Source organism: Callithrix jacchus, chromosome 17 (assembly GCF_049354715.1).
Source record: "Callithrix jacchus isolate 240 chromosome 17, calJac240_pri, whole genome shotgun sequence".
Taxonomy (NCBI): Eukaryota; Metazoa; Chordata; class Mammalia; order Primates; family Cebidae; genus Callithrix; species Callithrix jacchus.
Window position 1 is genome coordinate 66,612,228 of NC_133518.1, and position 21,840 is coordinate 66,634,067.

Below are 21,840 nucleotides of genomic sequence, written 5' to 3' on the forward strand. Positions count from 1 at the left end.
AGTACAGAAATTAGCTGGGCGTAGTGATGCATGCATGTAATTGCAGCTTCTTGGGAGGCTGAGGCATGAGAATCATTTGAACCTGGGAAGCAGAGGTTGCAGTGAGCCAAGATCGCACCACTGCACTCTGGCCTGGGCAGCAAAGCCAGACTCTGTAAAACAAAAAACAAACAAACAAAAAAGCTGATATTGTTCAGAACTCCTTGAGTGTGTTGTAATTTTACCTTTTGGGATACATCTGTCACCAAATACATACACATTGTAATAAAAATTGATGCTTCACAAGAATTTATATTGGCTATACTGCATCTTAAATATCTTTGTTTTAATGAACACAAGAACTATGTAATATTTTAATTCAAGAAGAATTGATCTTATTTTCTAATTTTTTAAACTCTGCTGTAACATTTTAAAATAGCATGTATGGGCTGGGTGCGGTGGCTCATGCTTACAATCCCAGCTCTTTGGGATGTTAAGGCAGGGGGATCATTTGAGGTCAGGAGTTTGAGACCATCCTGGCCAATATGGAAAGACCCTGTCTCTACTAAAAATACAAAAATTAGCTGGGCTTGGTGGCGGGCACCTTTATTCTCGCTACTCAGGAGGCTGAGGCAGGAGAATTGCTTGAAATCAAGAGGCAGCGGTTACAGTGAGCCAAGACAGCACCACTGCCCTCCAGCCTGGGTGACAGAATGAGACTCTATCTAAAAATTAAATAAGATAAATAAGTAAATAAAAATAACATGTATGGAATACAGAAATCTTTGTAGAATTTATGTAAAGTCCACACTGACTTTTCTTATTTTATTTAGAATTTATTTGTGAATTTCACTTGAAGCTATACATATCTATAATAATTGTTCAGCATTAAGTTGCTTCAAACAGTTTAATAGGACTCTACAGACCTTGATGGTCTATTTAATAAATTCAGGTTAACTGTAATGCTTATTTCTACAATGTTATTTCTGTTCTTCTAATGAAGTTCTCATTGTGTTTTGTATGTACTTTTTAATAGCTTTCTTACTAGCTAATTGTTCTGCTCTATTTTCTCTGCATCTCTTCCAAAACACAAATTAAATGTAAGAGATTGTCTTAGTCTGGCTGCTATAATAAACTACCATAGACTGGGTGGCTTCAACAACAAACATGTATTTCTCACAATTTTGGAGGTTAAAAAGTCCAAGATCAAGGTGACAGCACGTCCCATATCTGATGGGTGACTGCTTCCTAGTTTTCAATTGCTTATCTTCTTACTGTAAATGAACACTCTATGCTATTTCTTTTTGTAAGGACATTAATCCCATCATGAAGGCTGTCCTCTTATCCCCTAATTGCCTCCCAAAGGCGCCATATTCAAATATAATCATCTTGGGGGGTGGGTCACAACACTTTCTTAATTCCTAGAATTTTTACTTTATAGTTATTTAGAAAGTTATTTTGGATGGTGGATGGGAGGCAGGACTAGACTGCCTCTTTGACTCAGATGGACAGAACAGTGTGTGCCATCATGAATTTTTGCTCCAGATCAATGGCAAGAATAAGTAAGGAAACTGGAGAGGACCCACAGATCCTCTGAAGGAAGCAGATTGCTCCTGCAGGACCTAGCAAACACCCCAAATACTGTGAGTATCCAAACTGTGGAACTGGGAAAGGGAAATTGTCTGCCCCTGAATACACACCACCAATGGGGAAACTGAAGATATAGTTTATAGGAGAAGATGATGACTTTACCTGGAGATAAATCAGTTTAGAGAGCCAAGTGAAATATAGGGGTAGAGGAAGCAGCAGGAAACGCCCTGTGAGCTTGCTGGGTCCCCTAGCAAGCCATATCTGTCTGGCCTCAAGGGGTCCTTTGGGAGGGTGGCCAGAGGCGCTGAGAAAAGACCACAGGGAGAAGGAAATCTCAAGCTGAACTTTGTAATAATTTGAACTGATTGAGAAGCCTCCTGGCCAGGTCTTGGAGAAGGGCATGAATCTGGTGTGCAGATTCTGCAGGCAGGGGAACAAGGAATGCCATATTTGCCTTTTGCGGCTGGGAGGCAGGTAGCCTGGGGTAAGTTCTCGGCTCTGCTTGCCCACTGCCTGGAAACAGACATGGTGCTATTGGTGGGGGCATGGTGGGATTGAGACCAAACCTTTAGATTGCTTGGGAGCTGGATAAGGCCTGTGACTCTGACTTTCCCCCACTTCCCTGACAACCTACATGACACAGTAGAGAGAGCCATAATCCCCCTAGGAACATGACTCCATTGACCTGGGAACCTCACCCCCATCCTCCTCAGCAGCTGCAGCAAGACCCACCCAAGGAGAGTCTGAGCTCAGACATCCCTAGCCCTGCCCCCACCCAATGGTCCTTCCCTACCCACCCTGGTAACTAAAGACAAATGGCACATACTCTTGGGAGTTCTAGCACCCTGCCAATCACCTGTTCCTTTTCATACTGCCACAGCTGATGCTTTCTGGAAAACCTCCTGACAGGAGGCCAACTAGCACAAAAGTAATGCATTAAACCACAAAAGCTAAGGAACCTCACAGAGTCCATTTCATCCCCCTGCCACCTCCTTCAAAACAGGTGCTGGTGTCCATGGCTGAGAAACCCAGAGATGGTTCACATCCCAGGACTCTGTGCAGACAACCCCAAGTACCAGCCCAGAGTCTTGTAGACTTGCTGAGTGACTAGATCCAGAAGAGAGATAATAACTACATCTCAGCTCTTAGAGAGCCACATCCATAGGAAAAGGGGGAGAGTATTACATCAAGGTAAAACCCCACAGGACAAAAGAATCTGAACAACAGCATTTAACCCTAGATCTTCCCTCTGACAAAGCCTACCCAGATGAGAGGGAACCAGAAAATCAACTCTGGTATTATGACAAGGCAAGATTCTTTAACACTCCCCAAAAATCACACTAGCTTACTAGGAATGGACCCAAACCAAGAAGAAATCCCTGATTTACCTAGAAAAGAATTCAGGAGATTAGTTATTAAGCGAATCAGGGAGGCAGTAGAGAAATGCAAAGCTCCATGTAAAAATATAATAAAAAATAAATGCAATAAGTGAAGGGAGACACATTCAATGAAATAGATAGCTTAAACAAAAAACAATCCAAACTTCAGGAAACAATGTACACACTTTGTGAGCACTGCTCAGTACCAAGCTTGGATTTTCTAATCTTTTCAGGCAGATTCGTGGGAAGAAAAAACACCAGCCGAGGTATATAGAGAAAAGAAAGAGAGTTTATTTACAAGGAAAGAAAAAGAGTTTATTTACAAGGATACCTAGAGACGCTCACAGGCTTCAACACCAGCAATGAAGCAGCATGGGTGTTCACAAGTACAGACGAAGTCACCACCGAAGCTCCGCTCGGCTTCTGCTAAACAATCTTTTATACTTTTTAAAACAAAGAAGGGTCAAGTCAGGACACTGTCCATGTCTTCATCATGTAACTAACATCCTTGAGGTGTTTACCAAAAATTGGATCAGGGAACTGGCCAGATTCCCAGATCCGGCTCTTCAGAGCCTTTTTTTGCATTGGGAAAATTCTGAGCTTGGAATGTTCCCAATGATAAGGAAATGAAGATATAGAGTCTGTCCATGACTTGTAAACATAATTAACTCCTTCTGTTTCATTACACATACTTATAGAAATGCAAAATGCTCTGGAAAGTCTCAGCAAAAGAATATAACAAGTAGAGGGAAAAAAATCAGAGCTTGAAGACAGGGTCTGAATTAACCCAATCCAACGAAGACAAAAAATAAAAATAAATAAGAAAATATGAACAAAGCCTCCAAGAAGTCTGGGATGATGTTAAATGACCAAATCTAAGAATACTTGGTGTTCCTGAGGAATAAGATATATCTAAAAATTTGGAAAATATATTTGGGAGAATAATCAAGGAAAGCTTCTCCAGCCTGGCTAGAGATCTAAACATCCAAATACAAGAAGCACAAAGACTACCTGGGAAATTCATCGCAAAAAGATCATCACTTAGGCACATTATCATCAGGTTTCCTAAAGTTAAGATGAAGGAAAGAATCTTAAGAGCTTTGAGACAAAAGCACCAGGTAACCTATAAAGGAAAACCTATCAGATTAGCAGCAGATTTATCAGCAGAAGCCCTATAAGCTAGAAAGGATTGGGGCCCTATCTTCAGCCTCCTCAAATAAAACAATTGTTAGCCAAGAATTTTGTTTCTAGTGAAACTAAGCTTCATACATGAGGAACAGGACAGTCTTTTTCAGACAAACAAATGCTGAGAGAATTTGCCACTACCAAGCCACCACTACAAGAACTGATAAAAGAAGCTCTAAACCTTGAAATAAATCCTGGAAACACAGCAAATAGAACCTCTTTGAAGCATAAATCTCACAGGACCTATAAAACAAAAATAGAATTCATAAAACAACAACAACAACAACAGAAAAACAAGGTATACAGGCAACAAATAGCATGATGAATGGAATGGTGCCTCACATCTCAATACTAACATGGGATGTAAATGATCTAAGTGCTCTGCTTAAGAGATTAAGAATTGCAGAATGAATACGAATTCACCAGCCAACTATCTGCTGCCTTCAAGAGACACCTAACACATAAAGACTCAAATAAATGTAAGGTAAAGGGGTGGAAAAAAAATATTTTATGCAAAGGAACACCACAAGTGAGCAGGAGTTGCTATTTGGATACCAGACAAAACAAAAACTTTAAAGGAACAGCAGTTAAAAAAGACAAAGAAAGACACAACGTGATGATAAAAGGCCTTGTCCAACAGGAAAATATCACAATCCTAATATGTATGTTTTTAACACTGGAGCTTCCAAACTTATAAAGCAATTACTAATAGACCTAAGATAGGATATAGACAGCAACACAATAATAGTGGGAGACTTCAATACTCCACTGATAGCACTAGACAGGTAATCAAGACAGAAAGTCAACAAAGAAATAATGTATTTGAATTATACACTGGAACAAATGGACTTAACAGATATATGCAGAGCATCTCATCCAACAACTGCAGAATATATACTCTATTCATCAGTGCATGGAATGTTCTCCAAAATAGACCATATTATAGGCCACAAAACAAACGTCAATAAATTTAAGAAAATTGAAGTTATCTTAGGTACTTTTTCAGACTACAGTAGAATAAAATTGAAAATCAACTCCAAAAGGAACCTTCAAAACCATGCAAATACATAAAAATTAAATAACCTGCTCCTTAATGATCATTGTGTCAAAAATGAAATCAAGATGGAAATTTAAAAATTCTTTGACTTGAATGACAGTACGTACTGATAAAACCTATCAAAACCTCTGGGATATAGCAAAAGTAGTGCTAATCGGAAAATTTATAGCTCTAAATGCCTACCTCAAAAAGTCTGCAACAGCACTAACAGATAATCTAAGGTCACACCTCAAGAAACCAGAGAAACAACAACAAAAAAAAACAAACCCAGCAGAAGAAAGCAAATGACCAGAATGAGAGTAGAACTAAATGAAATTAAAACAAAAAATACAAAAGATAAATGAACAAAAAGTTAGTTCTTTAAAAGATAAATAAAACTGAGAGACTATTAGCAAGTTTAACCAAGAAAAGAAGAGAGAAAATCCAAATAAGCTCAATCAGAAATGAAATAGGAGATATTACAGCTGACACCACAGAAATACTAAACATCATTCAAGGCTACTATGAACACCTTTAAACACGTAAACTAGAAAACCTAGAAAAGATGGATAAATTCCTGGAAAGATAGACCCCTCTTAGCATAAATCAGGAAGAATTAGATACCCTGAGTAGACCAGTAACAAGCAGCAACAATGAAATAGTTATTTAAAAATTACCAACAGAAATAAGTCCTAAAATAGGCACATAGACCAACAGAACAGAATAGAGAACCCAGAAATAAACCCAAATACTTACATAAGTGAATGGATCTTTGGAAGTGAGGAAAGGATACCCTTTTCAATAAAAGGTGTTGGGATAATTAGCCACATGTAGGAGAATGAAATTTGATCCTCATCTCTCATCTTATACAAAAAATCAACTCAAGATGGATTAAGGACTTAATCTAAAACCGTTTTAAAACTATAAAAATTCTAGAAGATAATATTGGAAACACTTTCTAGACATTGGCTTAGGCAAGGACTTCGTAACCAAGAACCTAAAAGCAAAAGCAATAAAAACAAAGAAAAATAGCTGGGACTTAATTAAAGAGCTTTTTCATGGCAAAGGACCAGTCACCAGAATAACCCAGAAAGTGGAAAAAAAAATCTTCACAATCTATACATCTGACAAAGGACAAGTATCCAGAATCTACAATGAACTCAAATAAATTAAAAGGAAAAAAAAAACATCAAAAAGTGGACTAAGGACATGAATAGACAATTCTTCGAAGAAGGTATACAAATGACCAACAAACATATGAAAAAATGCTCAATATCATGAAATCAGGGAAATACAAATAAAAACCACAGCAAGATACCACCTTACTTCTACAAGAATGGTCTTAATAAAAAAAAGACAGTAGATGTGTTGGCATGGATATGGTGAACGGGGAACATTTCTACACTGCTGGTGGGAAAGTAAACTAGTACAATTACTATGGAAAACAGTATGGAGATTGCTTAAAGAACTAAAAGTGGAACTACCATTTTACTGGCTTTCTACCCAGAGGAAAAGAAGTCATTATATGAAAAATATACCTGCACATGCATGTTTATGGCAGCACAGTTTGCTATTGCAAAAACATGGAACCAACCCAAATGCCTATCAATCAACCAGTGAATAAAGAAACCATTTTATATATATATTTCTATATATTTATATATTATAAATATATAAATATATAAAGAAACCATTTTATATATATTTATATATTTATTATAAATATATAAATATATAAATTATATAAATATATAAATATTTATATATTTATTATAAATATATATAAATACATATATTTATACGTATAAATATATATATAAATATGAGATGAAATATTACTTAACCATTAAAAGGAATGAATTAATGACATTCACAGTGACCTGGATACAATTGGAGACTATTATTCTAAGTGATATAACTCAGGAATGGAAAACCAAACATCATATGTTCTCACTGATAAGTGGGAGCTAAGCTATGAAGAGGCAAAGAATGACACATGAACTTTGGTGACTTAGAGGGAAATGATGGAAGGGGGGTGAGGGATAAAAGACTATAAATAGGGTGCAGTGTATATTGGTTGAATGATGGGTGCACCAAAATATCACACATCACCACTAAAGAACTTACATAACCAATACCATTTGTTCCCCAATAACCTATGGAAATAAAAACATTTATTTGAATTCATTTAGACATATATTCTTATCACATCTCACAGAAAAAAAAAACAATATAAGTAACATAAATTTGTTTATGAAATTCCTAAAGCTTATTCATATGGGTACTTTTCCTAAATCACTTTCAATTCCATCTTTGATGTCTGTCTTTCCACATAATATTGCTGTGCTCTGAAAGTCTCTGTCCCCAAAATTCGTATTTGAAATCCTAACCCCCAAGATAATAGGATGTAGAGCCTTTGGGAGGTGGCATTAGGTGGTAGGGATTTGCAATCTGAACATTCTAAGGGAGGAAATTACTACAGAGAAGTGGAGGTGCTGCTGTAATAAATTCCTAAAAATGTGATAGTGGCTTTAGGGTAGGGGCTTGCAGAGTTTTGAGGGGCATGCCAGAAAAAGCATACATTGCTGTAAATGGACTATTAAGTTTAATTCCGGTGAGGGCCCAAAAAGAAAAGAGGAGTGCAATACAGAATGTCTCAATCTTCTTAAACAATACCTAAGTAATCCTGAGGAGAATGTTGGTAGAAATATAGACAGTAAAGGCCATTTTGATGGGAGGCCATTCTCCAGTGGAAATGAGGGACATATCATAAAGCAATAGAGGAAAGGCCATCTTTGTTATAATGTGGTAAAGAACTTGGCTCAATTGTGTTCAAGTTCTAGTATTTTGTGGTACGTAGAACTGTGAGTGGTTAAATTGAATATTTGGCTGAGGGAAATATCTGAGCAAAGTGCTGAAGCTGTGGCTTGGCTCCTCTTGACTGCTAATAGTAAAGTGTAAGAGGAGAGATACGATTTAAAGATGGAATTGTTAATCAAAACAGAAGGAGTGCTTAAAGATTTGGAAACTTTTCAGCCTCCACATATAGTAAAGAATGAGAAAGCATGTTCAGAAGAGAGCATGAAGGGTGTGGCCTAATGATCATCTGATAAAGAAATTAGCCATCTCAAAAGAAGCCAAGATCTATTATCCAAGAAAATGGAATAAAATGGAAGAGTGACCCTAAAAATGATTTAAAAGTCATCAGTGTTCTTGAAACACTTTCATGGTCACTGTTGTCTAGTCATAGCATGAGAAAATCATTGTCTGTGCACTTTTTGGTGAGCTTATACTTTATCAAGTCCATTCATGTATAGGAAATGACAACTACATCATGACTTTGAGAGGATATTGATTGGAAGATATAATGTGATTGCTGAGATATTTGAATATAAAAATATGTGCCTTGGCAATTGTGAAATATCTAATTTTTTGTGATACTTTTAGTTTTAAACAGACAAGCACTCCTCTTTGCTTCCAGGATAATAATGTCTATTAACCTAATGTGGTAAATAAGACTCTCCTGAGTTTTTTCACCCTTTCTATGACCTTTGCTTCCCTTAAAAAGTGTTCTAACAGCTCAGCTCAATATTTTTGTACATGCTTTGCATCTTTATATGTTCATGCATGTTTTCATATAATTTTCTTTTTCTTTTTCTTTTTTTTTTTTGACAGATAAGGTCTCAGTCTGTCTGCCAGGCTACATTGCAGTGGTGTGATCATAGATCATTGCAGCTTCCAACTCCTGAGCTGAAGCAATCCTCCTGCCTCAGCCTTCTGAATAATGGGAATGCAGGTGTGCCCCACCACACCCAACTAATTTATTTATTTTTGGTAGAGATCGAGTCTCACTATGTTGCCCAGGCTGGTCTCAAACTCCTGGGCACAAGTAATCCTCTCACCTTGACCTTCCAAAATGTGGAGATTACAGACTTGAGCCATTGCACGTGGTATTTCCTCTTATGTGCTTCTTTCCTCCTTCACTTCGCCAAAGTGAACTACTTATCTTTTCAGGTTTAGCTAAAATGCTACCTGCTCCATGCATCCTTCATGGAGCCCTCCTATTTTAAGAAAATTTTCTCATTTGTGTTCTTCTAGGTATTTGTACATCTAACATTTATCACACTGTAATACATTTACCAACTATTTTATGGAACTTGGTATCTATGTTTTTCTGTTGATGAAGTCAAGAACAGGGATCGTTTCTTGTTCATCTTTTGCTCACAGTGTCTAACATTTAATATATCAGTGTCTAACATTTAATAGGAACTCAATATTTGAATTAATGCTTAAAGTCATCCATTTATTCAAAAAATATTGAGTATCTATAGTGTGCAAAATAATATACTAGGAGTTCAATATAGGGTAGTAAGTAGTACTCTTCTTATCCACAGGTATGGGATCAGAGATTTTGAGTGGTTAATTTGCCTAGTAAAAAGTGGTAGAGTTGTCTGACTGAAAATTGAGTGTCAGCTGGGCGTGGTGGCTTATGCCTGTAATCTCAGCACTTTGGGAGGCTGAGGCAGGAAGATCGCAAGGGTGGATCATCCTGGCCAATATGGTGAAACCGCATCCCTACTAAAAATATAAAAAATAGCTGGGCGTGGTGGTATGCACCTATAGTCCCTGCTACTCAGGAGGCTGAGGCAGGAGAATTGCTTGAACCCGAGAGATGGAGGTCCCAGCTACTTGGGAGGCTGAGGCAAGAGAAACACTTGAACCTGGGGGGCAGAGGTTGCAGTGAACAGAGATCATGCCACTGCACTCCAGCCTGGTGACAGACCAAGAGTCCATTTCAGAACAAACAAACAAAAAAGATAATTGAGTGTTCATAACCATTCATATCCATAAACTTAAGACTTTATAATTTTAAATAGCTGTTCTGTGTTTTCTTTTTCTAAAATTTAATATTTTGGTTTTCCGCATTTTCAAGTTCAATATAAGTTATGAAATAAAATAAAAACAAAATTGAGTAAAGCAAATACTGTACTCGGCATAGCTTTGCATTTGTCAATGTTTTATAAACTAATTGTAGTCTACTTAGATATGATTATATAGGGATCTCTTCAAAGACTCTAGCATTCTTTTAATCACATTCACTTCCTCCTTGTCATTTGCATCATCTGTATGTGGGAGGAATTTTGAAGACCAGCAAAGTGTTAGAGAAAAGGTAATGGAAACAATGAGAATATGGTTTGAAAAGAATAAGTATTTTATGATCTGTATTCTAAATTCTATTAGCCTGGATAAAACATATCAAATCTAAAATACCAAGAGATTTAAGTTAGATGCAATTGAAAATGAGTATCACTATTTAAGTAATAATGACATTTTCTTAGTGTTAATTTATCTTCTCAGTATTATCCACTATAAGACCCAACTTCCTAAGAAAATCTGAAAACCTTATCTACCATTTAAAAGTAATCTTTTAATCCCCTTAACATTTTATAATAGACTTCTTTAATGAATTTCCATAAGCTTTCCATTGAAGTGGTGCCACAAACTTAGAGTGGTTTTTCCTTTATAGCTATCCATTGGCTGCAAGTTGGACAAAATCCTAGGTGATTGAGTGACAGTAATTACTTTATTCTTTCTGTCTTCTGTCTAGTACTTCATTTATTTGCATTATTAATATTGTCTAGTCTGTTTCTTTGTAGATATTTTTTAAGTGACTTTATTTTGTGAGGAATAGTTTTATCTAGATAATATATTCTATAAACTTTTAATAAAATATATTCTATAAACTTGTTTAGTTAAATATAACTTCAGTAGATTGTATTATAGTAATTGTAAATGAATAACTGAAAGGAACATTTGTGAAACCCCCTTAAGTTATGGCATCTCACACCTTTTCAACAGGAGACCTCAAATATGACCAGCTTACATGTGGTCTTAGTGACACTGATTCCAGTGTCAATTTGATATTAAGTATTAGGAAAGTCTCTTTTTCTTATGAAATAAAAATAAATAGAATGTCTTTGAAAGAACTTGTTATTGATAATCTCATTCTTTCTAGAACTGTACCCCCCAAAAAAAAGAATTTTCTGGATCTCTTTTGGTACAGGGAAAGACATCTAAAACAAAGGAATACCGAGCCCAGAAATAGATTCATGTGCACATATATGAATTAGAATAAAGAGCCATTTTGGATCAATTACTAAATGATAAATAAATATTATTTATATCATTGGTTAACTACTTCGACAAAAAGTAGAGTCTTCCAACTTAATCATTTACAAACACAGAAAACTCCAGATGACTTAATTTTTTTTCTTTTTTCTCCTTCTTCTTCTTCTTTTTTTTTTTTACGACAGAGTCTCACTCTGTCACCCAGGCCAGAGTGCAGTGGCACGATCTTGGCTCACAGCAACCTCAGCCTCCCTGAGGTTCAAGCAATTCTTCTGCCTCAGCCTCACGAGTAGCTGGGATTACAGGCACCTGCCACCATGCTCTGCTAACTTTTGTATTTTTAGTAGAGACAGGGTTTCGCTATGTTGGCCAAGCTGGTCTCAGACTCCTAGCCTCAATCTATTCACCAGCCTTGGCCCCTCAAAGTTCTGGGATTACAGGCGTGAGCAATCACACCCAGCTGCTATTTACTCCTTTTTTCTCACCATCCTTATTCAATGAATACTCCTAGGTGTACTAAGTAATGATGGTAAAGAAACTGGAAAACATATGGAAAATCTAAATGAGCATTGTAGGAAACATACTTGATAATTATAACTAATTTTGAGTTATAAATGCAAAATCGTACTCTGATGCTGGAAAGAAATGAGATAAAGACACAAAGGTCATCTGAATTAAAGCATTCTGTTATTTTGAAGATGGTAGAGATATTGCTTAGTTTATACCTTGTTAAATCACGTATTAAGAGTAGTATTGGCCGGGTGGGGTTGCTCATGCCTGTCATCGCAGCGCTTTGGGAGTCCGAAGCGGATGGATCACGAGATCAGGAGTTCAAGACCAGCCTGGCCATCCTGGTGAAACCCGATCTCTATTAAAAATACAAAAATTAGCTGGGCATGGTGGTGCATACCTGTAATCCCAGCTACTCAGGAGGCAGAGGCAAGAGAATTGCTTGAACCGGGACCTGGGAAGCAGAGGTTGCCATGACTTGAGATCGCACCACTGCACTCCAGCCTGGGCTATGGAGCAAGACTCTGTCGCAGAAAAAAAAAAAATTATTAAGAGTAACTGTTAAAGTAATAAAAATAACATAAACTTGTCAAAACCAGTATAGAGAGAATAAAATTAATTTTTTTCAATACAAGTTAGAAAAGGAGAAAAGTAAAGAAATAGCATAATAAAATGTGCACAAAAATGCAAGTATATCAGTGTCAAAATAAAGTAAATGAACTAAAACCACTTGTTATCAGATCATATCTTAGATTGGATAAAAATGCAAATCCCAACTATATACTGTTTACAAGAGGCAGAGGAAATAAAAAAAAACCCTTAGTATTGGAAAGGCTAAAAGTAAAGGCATGGTAAAAGTTATAACCAGGACCAGGCCAATCAAAAACATAACTACTATCTTAATTGCTATGTTAATAGTGGACCAAATAGATTTTAATAGGTGAAGAATATTATTAGGGATAAATTGCATCATTACATAAAATGAGAACGAATTCACAAGCAAAATGTAACAAATCTGAACACATATATATTTAATAAACAAAGAAACTTGACAAAATTGCATGGATAAATTGACAAATCCACAATTACTATGGGAGATTTTAACATAGCCCTTATAGTAATTAATATATCAACCATTTAGTATGGATAGAGAAAACTAATCCCACAATCATAAAATTTTATTTATAATGGTTGACACAAGCTTGGTATAATGATTAAATGTACACCTTGCATCCAACAATTGAATAATACACATCCTTTTTTGCATACATATAACATTCACAAGTCACAAAACAAATGCCAAAAAATCAGTATCACACAGATTATAGTCTCTGAACAAAATACAGTTGCATTAAAAATCAATAACAAAAAGATAACTCTTAAATACCCTTGCCTTCTGATTTTTTTTTTTTTTTTTTTTTTTGAGACAGAGTCTTGTTCTGTAGCCAGGCGCCAGGCTGGAGTGCTCCTCCGCCTCCCAGGTTCAAGCAATTCTCCTGCCTCAGCCTCCCCAGTAGCTGGGACTACAGGCATACGCCACCATGCTCAGCTAATCTTTGTATTTTTAGTAGAGACGGGGTTTCACCATGTTGGCCAGGATAGTCTCGGTCTCTTGACGTTGTGATCTGCCTGCCTCGGCCTCACAAAGTTCTGGGATTACAGGCGTGAGCCACCACACTCGGCTGAATTTTTTAAATTAAGAAACTCATGAGTCAAAGATGAATTGAAACTGTATATTTAAAAGTAAATAACAAACCAATGCTGAGAGAGGAATGTATAACCTTGAATGTTCATATTAGCAAAGACTGAAAACGAATTAATTAAGCATCAGCTCAAGAAGGGAAAAATAATAGCAACAAAGAATGTCCAAAGAAAGAAAAAAAAAAGAATTAAGAAAAGTGCAGCTATTCATTAAATAGAATTCAGAAAAATAAGGTGACTCAAATTCTGGTTGTTTAATAAGTTCTGACAAGAGAAATGAAGAAAAAATGAGAGGGCATAAACTTCAAAGTGAAAGAGAAATATAGTGAGAAATATAGTAGATATACAAAAATTCATAAAATTTATGTTGAAATTAGAAAATTCCTCCCTTAGGCAAACTTTCCAAAAATGGGGAAACATTTTTCACTTCATTTGATGAGACTTTTACAATCTTGATATCAAAACCAGACAAAGACAAAAGGAGAAATAAAATATTAGACAAATGTTATTTATACATACATGTGGAAAATCTTAATTATTAATGAACCAAATATGGCAATGTATATTAAAAACTTATGAGGTATAACCAGATAGAGATTATCCAGAATGCAAGTATAGGCTATTATTCAAAAATCCATGAATACAATGTACTCAATTAATGATTTTAAAAGAAAATCATATATTTATCTCAGTATATGCAGAAAGAATTTGATTAAATTAAATATCACATTATGATTAATAACAACAAACAAATCCTTTTGGTAAGCTGGTAATAGAAGGAAAACAACTTTCTGTAACCTTTTAATGGTCTCTACAAAAACCATGCTCCCAACATAACAGTCAAACACTGGAAGCATTCTCTTTAAAATTAGAAAAAGAAATCTACTATCATGGCTTCTAGTCAATATTATACCTGTCTTAGCCAGCAGAGTAAGATAATAGATGAAGATTGGAACTAAACAAGCAAGAAAAGCTGTTACACACACAAACTTGATGTGAAGGGAAAGTCTAGCAAAGGACCAGGGACTCTGTGAGTAACACATAATCTGGTTCCAAAGACTGAACTCAGTCACTTCTGCTTCACTGACTGGTGACCCAGAGAGTAGAGAAAAAATTTATTCATTTCAGTTCCAGTGCACAGTGCAGTTTTGCTCCTTATGCATTTTCTCATCAACTAAAGAATTAACCACATTAATACAAATATCATTAGTAAAAGTTTATAACTTCTGCTAGATTGATTCTGCATTTAGACTTTTTCACTTTTTCAATATCATAAACAGTGTTACATGGAATATTTTTGTCTTTGTACATGTTAGTTGGTCTCTTTTAAATTTATTTTATTACATTTGCATGAGTGGGATTAATAGGTCAAAATTTTTGAACTATGGTTTTTGAAATATATTGACAAATTTCTAAAGCAATTTGTAGTGGCCCTGGTAAGGTATATGACAAATATAAGTAAGTGAGCTTCTAAATATATGATTAACTTATCAATGAAAGGGTTCTTTAAATGGTGCTTATACTTGGTTAGTAGTGTTTTACTAATTCATGTATATGGTACATTAGTCTTTTCATTTTTAAGAAATAGGCTTTGTATTGCAAAATAAGTTGCCAATAATTAGTTTTACTTGTATTTTATTTATAATATTTCTTATTGCATACATTGTTATTGAAGCTAGAATTTGGGTGCTTTGTTATACAATTCTAACATTTTATATATTTAACATTTTTCTAATGAGAAAGCTCTGAGAAATTGAATTAAAAATGAATAAAAGGTAATACTAAGAGATTTCTTTAACTTAAAAAACATTAAATTTTTGTATGTTGAAATATTTTGCTGCATTTGATTTCCTGAGACGAAAGAAGAAAAGGATTATTTAGTCATGCTGTATATATTCCCGAGAAGCAGTACAAACTAATGGGTAAGATCACAAACTTAGAACCAAACTGCCTGTATTTAAATTCCAGCTGTACTGTGTACCAGCTCCAGGACCTTAAACAAATTGCTTTACTTTTCTTAGCTTCAGTTTTGTCTGTAAAAATCGACATATAAGGTTGTTGGGAAGACCATATGAGTCATGTGCATAAAGCACTTAGAATATACCTGGTGCATAGTCAGCATTCAGTAAGGCTTGGCTGTTATTATGGCAAAATATACTTGATAGATACCAGATGTGTGCTATATAGTTGGTCAATAGAAATTATAGTCAACCTCTACTTCTCTTTGGCTCCATCATATTTTTCTTATTTTTAATTTTGGGGCATTTTAGGATTAGAGTGATTGTTGTTTCCATTTTGTTCCTTTGTTTCTCGATAGGTGGAAACAACGTGTTCGCATACATGGTCTTTGAAGGATAGAGAGGGGATGGGCACAGAAGATATCAAAGAGGAATTTCTCTGATTTTGGTCTGAATCCTCATTCTGTTATTTTCTTCTTTCTTATTTTCCAGATTAAATGCCTTATGGATAAAGAAAATTTGGATGGTAAGATTGAATATTGTAACTATGCAATGGATTCCTCAGGGGAAAACATGTATGTAAACAAAATGTGGATTCAATGTGAGAATGAAAATTGTTTGAAATGGAGATTGTTATCAAATGAGGATGCAGCCAAAGTTGATCATAATGAACCTTGGTACTGCTTCATGAACACTGATTCAAGATATAATAACTGCTCAATTTCTGAAGAAGACTTCCCTGAAGAGTCTCAGCTTCATCAGAGTGGATTTAAGATTGTCTATTCACAGCTCCCTCTTGGAAGCCTGGTTTTGGTAAAATTACAGAATTGGCCAAGGTAAGGTTTGTGCTGTTTTATTACTTTTGAGGTGTAATCTTGCTAGGTTTATGGATATTAAAAATCTTTTCAAAGAGTCAACATTTTTCTTTTGTCTACTTGTTTCTTAATTTCTTGTCATTCTTCTTTTCCATACTTCTTTGGGTTTTTTTTTCAAGCATTTTAAATTGGCAAGTTAGGTAACTGAACCCAAATCTTATTTTCTTCCCAATATAGGTGATTAAAACTAAATTTCTCTCTAAGTAGTGCTGTAGCTTCATCATACAAATTTTGATATGTTTTATTATTTTGAAATATTTACTGATTTTCTTTGTGATTTCTTTTTGAAATGGGTTATTTAGAAGTGTGTCTTTACTGAATATTGGGGTATTTTACTGCATCTTACTGAGTTCTCCTTTAAATCTGTTGTAATCAGTTCCACTGAATCATATTGTATGGCCCACCATACCTTCTTGTGGCATATCTTATGAATGTTTCATGACCATTTGAAAAGAATGTATTCTATAATTGTTGCCTAGATACCTAAAAATTTTTTCCTTTAAATTTATGTAGATTTATTATATTTCAATATTTCTCATCCTGGGTTGGTTTTCCCAAGTAGGCAGTGTGCACTTCCAGTATATAACTTCAAGTGTTATAAGGTTTGTTATAACCTATTATGTTTGTTCTGTTGCATTGCTTTGATTTTCTTACTTTAGAATTTTGATACTACTTATGGTGGATCTTCTTGTCTATCTTTTGTATTACTTTTTCTTAAACTGTTTTTATCTTTTCAATTTTTCAAATTTAATTTTTTTCTTTTTTGTTTTTCTGAAAGGTATTATCAATGGATTTTGTGTTTCTTTTAGTTTAGTCTTTTTTGTTAAAATTACAAAAAAATTTCATTAATTATGTTTCTTCTCTTTTCAAATCTTGTTTTATTTCTTTTACTTTTTATTTTAGGTTCAAGGATACATGTGCAGGTTTGTTATGTGGGTAAACTTGTTTTATGGGGGTTTGTTGTGCAGATTATTTCATCACCTAGGTATTAACCCTAGTACCCCTTAGTTATTTTTCCTGATCCTCTCCCTCCTCCCACCTTCCACCCTCTGGTAGGCTCTAATGTCTCTTATTCCCTTCTACATGTCTGTGTTCCTGTTATCACTTCTTTTTTTAAAGTTGTTCTAATTATAATTTATGTTGATTTTTTTCATTACTTGTGTTACTTTCTTAATTTGTATTATTTCAACTTGAAATTTTAGGTACAATTTTGATCTTTGTAAGGCCATGCCTCTCTGATAAGCTTTCACTTTTTGGTAGAGGTATTACTTATTTTTACCATAACAACTTTATACTTGATTCTACTAGAATCTTTTCTTCTTGAGTACTTTTCTCTGAAATGAGTTCCTATTTGTTCAAAAGGCAAGAGGGAGTGCTAACATTTTTTTTAGTCCATTTTCTCTCTGTTGTTCAGATTGAATTATTCCTATTGTTCTCTTTTTAAGTTCACTGATTCTTTTCTCTGTTGTATTCACACTGTATTGAAAGTATCCATTGAGTTTTAAAAAATATTGTATTTTCAGTTCTAAAATGTTCATTTGATTCTTTATATTTCCTATTTATTTACTAGACTTTATATTCTTTTTATTTTGGATCTTATTTAAACCTGTTTAGCATGCTGCTTTTGCTACTACATCAGCAGGATATATGGGAGCACCTCTTTGTTACTCCCACATGGGAGTAAGAGTCGAGGTTCCCCACTCAGCCTCTACTGATTTACAAGGTTCCCCGCTCAGTCTCTACTGATTTACAAGTGCCTCAGTTCCACTGGGCAGAGGTGAGATTTCAAGCTCCCCACTCACAAACCTAGCTAGTATGGGTAGGGTGACCTTTTTATTGTTGCCAGGTGAACTTCACTGATACCATATGGGTATCTTATTAACACTGGAAGATGGTAAAAATCTTGGCTTCCTACTAAGCCTTTTCTGCCACCACCTGAACAGGAAGGGTGCTTTATTATTGCTGGGTGATTTGCAGTCCAGGCTCACCACTGGCGTTTGGTTTGGGGGTAAATGTAGAGGCCATATAGTTTCCACGGTGTTTGTGATAGAGCAGTTATTCTGTATAAGTTTTCTGTCTTGCTGGGCTTCTCCTCTCCTGGTCCTTTGGCTAAAAAGAGCAGGCTTTATTGGAGCTTTCTTTGGTTTGTATGATTGAATTCACTGGTGTTTCTGGGTTGCTGACTTCTTCAGCACCCAGTTGAGGAATACAAAGTGTAAGAAACGCACTGCTATGTCATTCCTCAAGTCACAGGATCCCTAGCTAATATATCATTTTTTCTTCAACTTTGAGATGTTTTTTATGTTTGTTTCATATAAAATATCCAGATTTTTCAATAGAGGGAGAAATACAAGGAAATGAATCTACTTGATCTTGTTGAACCATATGTTAGAGAATAGTTTTTTTTTTTTTGTTTAGCTTTTTCCCCTAATTCAGAGTTCGAGAGCCCTTATTTTATTGTTTTCTCAAAGTATCAAAAATACGACCTGTCTTTTGAAATTTCCTAGGTTTTTCTCTCCCCCATGGTTCTTTTTAAATTTGTAAAACTTTACATTTTTATTTGTTTTAATTAGTCTACTTTAGCTTTTAGAGGGATTTTAGGTTTGCAGAAAAATTGAGTGGAAAGTATGGAGAGTTTCCATATATCCTCTTCTTCCTCTGACACACACAGCTGCCCCACCATCAACGTCCCACACTGATATGGTACATTTGTTATAATCTATGAAACAGAATTCACTCATCATTATTAATAAAGTCTATACATTAGGATTCATTTTTTGAGTTATATATTCTGTGGGTTTTGACAAATGTATAATGACGTGTCCATCATTATAGTATATACAGAATAGTTTTACTAGCCTAAAAATTCTCTGTTCTTCTCCTATTTATCCTTTCATCCCTCCAAATTCTTGATGACCATTTATCTTTTTACGATCCTCATAGTATTATCTTTTCTAGAATGCCATATAGTTGGGATTATATAGTATTTAGCCTTTTCAGACTATCTTCTTTTATTTACTAATATGCATTTACATTTCCTACATGTCCTTTTATGGCTTGATTACTCATGTACTTTTGCTACTGAATAATATTCCATTGCCCATATGGAGGACAGTTTATCCATTCACCTACTGAAGGATATTTTGGTTACTTCCAAGTTTTGGTAATCATAAATAAAGCTTCTATACACATCCTTGTGCAGGCTTTTGTATGGACCTGTTTTCAGTTCCTTTGGGTAAATAACAAGGAGTGCATGTGCTGGAAAGTATGCTATGATTATGTGTGTGTGTGTTTAAGAAAATGCTAAACTGTCTTCCAAAGTGGCCGTATTATTTTGCATTCCCAACAACGTTGCTTCACCTCCTTGCCAGTATTTGGTATTATTAGTGTTCTGGATTTTGGTCATTCTAATAGATGTGTAGTGGTATTTCACTGTCTTAATTTGTATTTTCCTAAGGACATATCCTTTTGAATATATTTTTTTGTGCTTATTTGCCATGTTGTGTCTCTTCTTCGGTAGGGTGTCTGTTCAGATTTTTTGCCCATTTTTTAATCTGGTTGTTCATTTTTTTTTGTAAAATTTGAAGAGTTATTTGTATATTTTTGATATCACTGTCTTATCAGATATGTATTTTGGAAATATTTTCTCCCACTCTGTGGCTTGTCATCTTATTCTTTCAATAGTGACTTTTGCAGAGTAGATACGTTTTATTTTAATGAACTCCACTTTATCATTTTTATTCCATGATTGGTGCTTTTGATGTTATATCCCCACTTTTATTTGTATCTTCTTTTTCCTTTCTTTCTTATTGATCTTGTCCTCTTCAGTTTAGATTTTGCTCCCAGTAGTTTCTCATCCTGTGGGCTTTTGTCCTGGAATGGATCTCTGTTGGTTGGTTCATAGGGCCCACACTTTTCCAGCACTTTCAGATTTTGTTGCAATCCACCTCACAATTTTGGCTGCTGTTCTTAGTTCAACTTGCTGCACTTTCCTTTAAATGCTTGTTGCGAGTTTGAAGTTCTCATTTGTCTTTCTCCCACCCTCCTTCCTCTCAAACAGATGTTGTTATTGTGTGGGTCATATAATTTTTAGTAGTTTGTGCCCGTTTGTTCCTATTTGGGCATTCATGTGTGTAGCTTACCACTTAGTTTTAATCACAGATGGTATGTGCCAGGTTTGCTTTGCTGTTATAGTTGCCCCACCTCTATTTATGGGGAAATTTCATAATATTCTAAAACTATACCACCATTGCTGCTATCTTTCCAGAATCCTTTACTATTTTATGTTGCACTTTTCAACATAACATTCTTAAAGCTGTATGTTCTGGCTCACTATCTTGTTTTCATTCATGTTCAGTTATTCCACATGAATAAAATAGGACATTGGCTTTCATAGAGAGACTATGGTGGACGAATCCCCCCCCCCCACACACACGCGCACACATGTGCACACAGACACACACACACACACACATCTCAATCAATACCTAGATTCATGTTCTTGCTCTATCACTTATGGTTATGGTCTGAATTATGTTCTCTCAAAGTTCACATGTTGAAGTCTAACCCCCAGTACCTCAGAATGTGACCATATTTGCAGATATAATTCTTAAAGAGGTAATTAAATGAAAATCAGACCAAAGTAAGATGGGCCCTAATCCATTATGACTGGCCTTTTTATAAGAAGAGGAGATTAGAACACAGACATGCACAGAAGAAAGACCATTTGAAGACATAGAAAGAAGGTGGACATCTATAAGCCAAGAAGAACGGTCTCAAAAGAAACCAAATATGTCAATGTATTGCTCTTAGATGGTAGTCTCCCAAAACTATAAAAAAAAAATGTGCTTACTTTTTGCACATATGCGAAATCTCTTGGATATATGTGTCCTTTGTTGCTGAGGGATTTTCTGAAGATCAAATGTGATAATGTTTAAAAATTATATTGTTAATTGGCTTTCATGTAATAATTAGGATGGACATCAAGAGGAAATAGTTATGTAAGAAAAATATTTTAGAAGACATAAATATGAACACTCATTTTATGCTAACTTATGAAGGTATTTGTAGTCCCATATAATTTTCCTTATCTCTGATTAACAGTTTGGAAGCAGAGTGTTTATACTCTCTAGTGAAAATTCTGAAGTTTTAATTGAAACTCAAAAAAATTATTGTCTTTTTGTCACTATATCTGAAATACTGTGTTAGAATAAAACCTTTTTCTGCAGTATTGTGCTAGTTGAGGCTTAGGACTTAAAATGAAAAATGAAACATGTTTTACACCAGTCCCTGAATTATCTCTATCTGTGATTAGGGATATCAAAATGCCTGAAAAGTCCAGCTGTATCTACCTTCCAATTTATTGGAGAGTAGAATGCATCTGGCCAAGTAGTCACATATATTCCTCTTTATAAACTAAATTGAGCACATACTTAAAATACAAATTAAGAAACTTAAATCTACTTATATTGCTTAATCAGTAGCACAAATATATAGAA

At 35.1% G+C, this 21,840-nt stretch overlaps 1 protein-coding gene across 6 annotated transcripts in view; it reads left to right on the top strand.

Moving 5' to 3' along the window:
- ZCWPW2 (zinc finger CW-type and PWWP domain containing 2) overlaps nt 1-21,840 on the top strand; it is a 158,495-nt gene that overhangs the window by 32,405 nt on the left and 104,250 nt on the right. For 3 of the 6 annotated variants that reach the window (XM_054246848.2, XM_054246849.2, XM_078354429.1), the window contains exon 2: nt 15,960-16,303. In XM_054246848.2, the coding sequence (XP_054102823.2) occupies nt 15,960-16,303 (344 nt within the window). Of the gene's footprint in view, nt 1-1,524; nt 1,623-8,844; nt 8,966-15,270; nt 15,432-15,959; nt 16,304-21,840 lie in introns of those variants that run through there. The other 3 variants (XM_078354430.1, XM_035278253.3, XM_002759676.6) reach the window with 3 other exon arrangements.